This window comes from Setaria italica, chromosome II, assembly GCF_000263155.2.
Source record: "Setaria italica strain Yugu1 chromosome II, Setaria_italica_v2.0, whole genome shotgun sequence".
Taxonomy (NCBI): domain Eukaryota; kingdom Viridiplantae; phylum Streptophyta; class Magnoliopsida; order Poales; family Poaceae; genus Setaria; species Setaria italica.
In genome coordinates this window covers 7,265,352-7,271,656 of record NC_028451.1, presented here as the reverse complement: position 1 = coordinate 7,271,656, position 6,305 = coordinate 7,265,352, and the positions used below count along the sequence as shown (strand labels likewise).

At 44.9% G+C, this 6,305-nt stretch overlaps 1 protein-coding gene across 1 annotated transcript; it reads left to right on the top strand.

Moving 5' to 3' along the window:
- The first annotated feature begins 2,277 nt into the window (after positions 1–2,277).
- On the top strand, positions 2,278–6,119 carry LOC101766294 (eukaryotic translation initiation factor 3 subunit E). The gene is made up of 7 exons (XM_004955757.3): positions 2,278–2,767; positions 3,423–3,650; positions 3,733–3,854; positions 4,289–4,508; positions 4,940–5,082; positions 5,446–5,583; positions 5,765–6,119. The coding sequence occupies exons 1-7, from the start codon at positions 2,405–2,407 to the stop codon at positions 5,868–5,870; spliced, it is 1,320 nt and encodes a 439-aa protein (XP_004955814.1). The 5' UTR covers positions 2,278–2,404; the 3' UTR covers positions 5,871–6,119.
- Positions 6,120–6,305: the final 186 nt, after the last annotated feature.

The window sequence follows — 6,305 nt, the reverse complement described above, 5'->3', positions numbered from 1 at the left end:
GGGCACGTCGAGGTCCACGGGTCAGAATCCTCCTCGGATACGTTCCGCGTAGACAGGACAAATCCGGTGGGCCCCCCCGTCGGCCTCACCATAAATGCGCCGCAGAGAAGGCAGAGTGCAGGGCGACCGCGCCCCCCACGCAACCCGGCGCAAGTACCCGCGCACAACCATCCTGTACGAGCTACAGTACCGGCGGCCAGCTCCCATTCGTCACAAAGTACTCATGATCTGCGGCGACCAGAGCAGGGTAAGGGGCGGCCCCGTCCTCGGGCCCCGCACGCCCTCGGGCCCCGCGCAAACGGCAGTACAAGCGTGAAGCTCCTCCTCTACAAGCCATCGTCAGAACGACGGTATCCACCGTCCTCCCTAACGGACGGCAAGGTGACGACGAAACCCCCTCATCATGATCTATCCCGATACCTACGAACGTCGAAGTAGCTACCTGCGAGGAGCTGCAACACTTGGCATCCGGCGGCGACCCCCTCAAGCATGCACGACGGCACGCGTTCAGGGTCGGCAAGACATCAGGCGCCATGGGTCCCTGCCCTCCTTCCGGCCAGACCCTTTTCACCATCTCACTCTTTACCTTTTACCCGGTTCCCAATTGTAACTCCGGCCAGCCCCTTGCGATATAAAAGGCGGAACCTAGAGCCGGGGAGAGGGGATCGATCAGCGTCTCAAAAGATCAACACTCCTCCTAGAACACAAGAGACCTGGGACCAGTCCCTCTCTTGCCCGTCTGTAACCCCCTACTACAGAATCCCCGCACGGGTAACACGAGCATCCTCGATACTGGACGTAGGGCTCCCTTTGCCTGAACCAGTCTAATCCGTGTCTCCCGTGCGACCATCTGAGGCTCACACGCATAAAAGAAATTCACTAGTCTAAGTCCTGATCCGCCGATCTTGACAACGACAATACTATTTCCTAATTCCTGCCCATATTATGGTCCTGCTCATATTATTGCCTACTTGGGAAACATACACTGGTCTAATTCTTGTCCATATTGTATACTTCAGAACCATAACTTTGCTTAACCAAGAACATTGTTTTACTTATTCATAACTATAAAATTGCATAATCGCAACCTATTATTGCCTGCTGTACTATACTGTTTTTTAATATTGGGCTACTCAGGTCGAGGACAGAGATATAGCAAAAATCGGCTTGTTACCCACGCCCATACAATTTCACCAAGATCGAAACATACCAACAAAACTACTCTGAATAGGTTCAGCTGTACATAACAGATAAAAAGGGCACCAACATATTATCACAAAATGCACATTACAATACTTCGTACTTACATAACCGATCTGCTCCGTTCATGACTGCTATACAATGAGAAACAAAGAAGACCAAATCAGTTAGCATGTAGCAGATAATAAGAAGGGCAAACAAAACAAAAATAAGTTGGATGAGGTGACTTTGCATAACTACTAACAGTGATTTGTCCGAGAATAAGACTAACTGAGAATAGTAATTTGCTAGATAAAGAATAGCAGTTTGCATAAAATGAGAGAAACACACTTTGTACATGATTTATAGTATCATGAATGGCCCCGTTCATCATCAGGACACATCCTCGTCCTGTGTGCTGTAATTTCTGTTCTTGCAGCAGTTGAGATCGTTGGATCATGAAATGTTGCTGCGGCAAGAAACAGAGTTCTAGTATCCTTTAGGCTATGAGTAATGCCTAGAAAAATTAAGAAAAAAAGTTCATTTTACTCCCTTCACGTATCCACTTTGTCCGCTTAACCTCTGAACAAAATTTTGGCTCACTTTACTCCATCAACACATGAGAAAAACCCAAATCAGTCGATTTGAACGGCAGCGTACGGAACGTAAAAATCCCCGCAAAAAACCACGAACTGTGGGGACTCACCTTAGAGAGCAACCGCGCCCCTCCACCTCCGATTTGCAGATCCCCGTCCAAATCGCCGGATTCAACCGGTGCTTACGGCAAATCTCTAGAGAGAGAGGAGAGAGGGGGAGAGAGAGGGAGAACGTAAAGAGAGAGGAGGCAGGTGAATTGAAATGAATGGCCTGATTGGTGGGTATAATGCACAAACACTGCACGCGTACGGTAGAGAGAGGCGGCCGTGCATATACGCAAACGTACGGCCGGCTTGAAACTAGTCTTTACCTTTGTTTAAATCAGTTTTAGGGCATCGGATTTTCCCATAAACGACTGAACCCAAGCAAGGCCTCATCTGGCCGTCCGTTTATACGGTGGGCGATACGATCCGCAGCTGATCCACAAAACCACAAAAACCCAGCCCGACCCATCTCGTCCTCCCCTCTCCTCGTCTCCTCCCTCCCCGCGCCGCCAGCCCGCCACCCCCTCGAAACCCTAACCCTAGCCGCCCCCGGGAGGCTGGGAGGAGAGCTCGCGGCACCAGCCATGGCGGAGCACGACCTCACCGCGCTGCTGGCGGCGCAGATGGACCGCCACCTGGTGTTCCCGCTCCTGGAGTTCCTGCAGGAGCGGCAGTTCTACTCGGAGCCGGAGATCCTGGAGGCCAAGATCCGCCTCCTCAGCGGCACCAACATGGTCGACTACGCCATGGACATCCACAAGTCCCTCCACGGCACCGACGACGTCCCCGAGGACATGGTCAGGCGCCGCACCGAGGTCGTCTCCAGGCTCAGGTCGCTCGAGGAGGCCGCCGCCCCGCTCGTCACCTTCCTTCAGAACCCGCAGCTCGTGCAGGAGCTCAGGCCCGACAAGCAGTACAACATCCACATGCTCCAGGACCGGTACCAGGTCCGGATTTTCACCCTCTTCTGATGCCCCGTTTTTTTTTCCGAGATAATTTTAGGTTGGTGGGATTCCGTGTTTTAAGAACGTCGCGAGATTTGGTTGTGTGTTTGCCATTAGGAAAACAGAAATTGATTTGCTTTTGCAGTGAGGAGGTCTTTGGGGATAGGTTATGTACTATTGCTTAAGGTGGGTACATATAATTAGCATGTGACTTGATTCTAGTTCTGCACTATGCTGTGTGGGGATCTTGATTAGTTGGATGCTGACTGCTGCTCCAACTTTACATATCACATCACGGGAGACTGAGATGGTTTAATTTGGTAGTTTGCATAATTCAATATGTTATGTACTCCTATGCAGGTGGCCTAAAATCTGGACATATGTAGTTCTTATACTAGTCTTGTAGGAGGTTACTGTGTTTCTTTTGGTTAGTGTGCTTATAATTGATGCTAGTTCAGGTCACGTCGTTGCAGTTCTGTAGCAAGGGACATTTCAAAGTTAATGTTTCACTTTTTTGGAGCCATGTAGAAACTAAACTGTTGCAGCTCGGTGCAAAATAGCTGATATCAGAATTCGGATGAAACATTGATGATGTGCAATTGTATTAATATGAAATGTAGTGTTCTTATCAACTGATCAATCCTTGTTAACAATGCAGATTGGTCCTGATCAGATTGAGGCTTTGTATCAGTATGCTAAATTTCAGTTTGAGTGTGGTAACTACTCGGGGGCTGCTGACTACCTGTACCAGTATCGTGCTCTGTGCACCAACAGTGAGAGGAGTGTGAGTGCCCTTTGGGGAAAGCTTGCAGCAGAAATTCTGATGCAGAACTGGGATGTAGCTTTGGAAGAACTCAACCGCTTGAAGGAAATAATTGATTCGAAGGTTTTCCTCTAAATGTTTTATCTTTGTTGTTGTTTATGTAGATTATATTACTAACTTTGTTTTATCCCTTCATTTTTGGCAGAACTTCTCATCACCTCTTAATCAGCTCCAGAACAGGATATGGCTGATGCATTGGGCTCTTTTCATCTTCTTCAACCATGAGAATGGTAGAAATGGGATCATTGATCTGTTCTTCCAGGACAGGTTTGTATAATATAACAGTTCCATTGTCTTGTGTTGCTACAAAGTTACAGATGTTAGCATTCTGTCATATTTGTTTAGAGATTAGCAACTGTGAGAAAAATAATGAAAAATTCTTCCACATTTTAATATTGCAGTTATATGCTCATAAATCTTTAAATTCAAATATCGGTGAAGGCTTCATTTTCAAGTTGAGAGAGTTGTTACTCTTGAATTCAATACATGGAAGTATAGAACTAAATTGTTTTTCCATTTATAGGTTTTGGTAACTTGTTTTGGGAAACTTGTGCTTGATCCAAATTGATTCTCTCTTACCATGTAATCCAGTTTGATGTTTGTACTATTTTCTTTATTGATTTAGTGTTAAGGTTATATTACCAGAAGTACATCAGTCAGTTTGCTTATTCATTCCCCCCCCCCCCCCCCCCCCCCCCCAGGTACTTGAATGCTATTCAGACCAATGCACACCATCTCCTGAGATACCTAGCTACTGCAGTTGTTGTGAACAAAAGGAGAAGGAATATGCTTAAAGAGCTGATTAAAGTCATTCAGCAGGAGCAGCATAGCTACAAGGATCCCATAACTGAATTTCTGGAATGCTTATATGTCAACTATGATTTTGATGGTGCTCAGCTGAAACTCATGGAGTGCGAGCAGGTAACGTTGAGGCTGTTTTTCTCAACCTTTATGGCAATTTTTTTTGAACGTGCTCCTTGGAATATCAAAAATCTTGAAAAACAATGAGTCATTTTTTTTCCGCAAAACATCCTTTTGTAAAGTGGTCCTCACCCATCAAGTCTTTTGCATTTCGCATTGGTAAAATATTATATCCTTCTGAATCCCAAATTTAGTTATTTCTTAGGTATATCATACGTTCCGTGGATGTCAGCATCAGCTGTATAGTAACATGTCCTCTTTGAATAAGTATTTAAATGAGTTAGGATTTTGAGGGCTTGTGAGTTAGGATTTTAAGGGCTTATAGTCTGCTTGTCTGCATTGCTGTCCCAAAAATCAGCAATGATCATTTTATGATATGCTATCAAACTATCTAATGTACCTTCTTCATGTTCTAATGTGTACCTTTCCAGGTTATATTGAATGATCCTTTCCTGGGAAAGCGCATTGAAGAAGGAAATTTCGTCACTGTCCCTTTGAGAGATGAGTTCCTTGAAAATGCTCGTCTGTTTATTTTCGAGACTTACTGCCGTATTCATCGGTGCATTGATATCAGGTAGGTTTTTTTTCCCTGACGACTCATTACAATGACATGGAAAATGTCTCTTAATTTTGTGGGAACTGGATCATAAAGTCTTGGCATGTTTTCATTTAGGAATTGTTTTGTCACTCTACCGATCCTGTGTCAACTTTTCGATTGGGTTATTCTGTAGTATATAGCTAGAAGATTTTCAAGTCCCCCGTTCACCATAAATGTAATGTCCAAAGGAATAGTAATTAACATTGTGTTTTGTGCAATTTGGGAACAAGCATTTGTTTTATGATTAGACCTGTTGGTTTGCATTCTATTATATGCACCATATAGGATCATAGTTGTTAATGTCCTAACATGTTCCTCTGATATTATTGCAATGGACAGCATGCTTTCGCAGAAGCTGAACATGAGCTACGATGAGGCAGAGTTGTGGATAATGAACTTGGTTAGGAGCTCAAAACTGGATGCAAGGATCGATTCAGTGTCAGGAACCCTTATCATGACGACCAATCACGTCAATGTGTAAGTTGCTCTGTCCATGAACACACCATGTTGTTGATTGTGGATTCATAACATGTTTTCTTCGCACATTTTGCTGATTTTTTTTGGGAAGAATGTGATTTAGTTTAACATCTTTTGTTGTAGCCAGAACAGTTATCTCTGATTATACTGTATGCTTACAGTGGAATGCATGTTTTTGCAGGCATGAGCAGATTATCGAGAGCTTGAAGGGCCTTAACATGCGGACCTACATGCTAGCAAAGAACATCGTGGAGCCAGCTCAAGCAACACAGCAGGCAACTCGGTGAAGCTTGCAGAGTCTACAGTTTTGAGGTGCCAAGGATTAGTTACATTAGAGGAAGAGCTGTAAACTTTTGGAGCTCTGTTGTTGGTCAGTGACTGTCATCAGTATTTGAACACCTGAGTGGTGGTTTGCAGTTTGCTACAGCTTATGCTTACATTTTCAGTATTTTGTACTCGGAATTTCATAACAAGTGATCCTTCTTTATGTACTACTATAGTGAATGATGCAACCGGATGTATGTGTTTGGCGTTTAGGTGTTTCATACGGTTTGAGAGTCCGGCTGCGTTGCATGTTGCATGTTCTGGCTGTGGACCTGTGGGAAAGGGAAAAATATCTTGGGCCGAGCCGCGGAAAAAATTAGGAAAAAGAGCATGGGCCAAGCTGCGGAAAAAAGGAAAACCGAACGTGGGCCGATCCGTATCGAATGGGCCGAATTTTA

What these genes read in the sequence shown, in the direction of transcription:
- LOC101766294 (XM_004955757.3), top strand. Translation starts at nt 2,405, where the DNA reads ATGGCGGAGCACGACCTCACCGCGCTGCTGGCGGCGCAGATGGACCGC. An exon ending in TGCTCCAGGACCGGTACCAG is followed by an intron (nt 2,768 to 3,422) that starts GTCCGGATTTTC and finishes TTAACAATGCAG; the next exon opens with ATTGGTCCTGATCAGATTGA. An exon ending in AGGAAATAATTGATTCGAAG is followed by an intron (nt 3,651 to 3,732) that starts GTTTTCCTCTAA and finishes CATTTTTGGCAG; the next exon opens with AACTTCTCATCACCTCTTAA.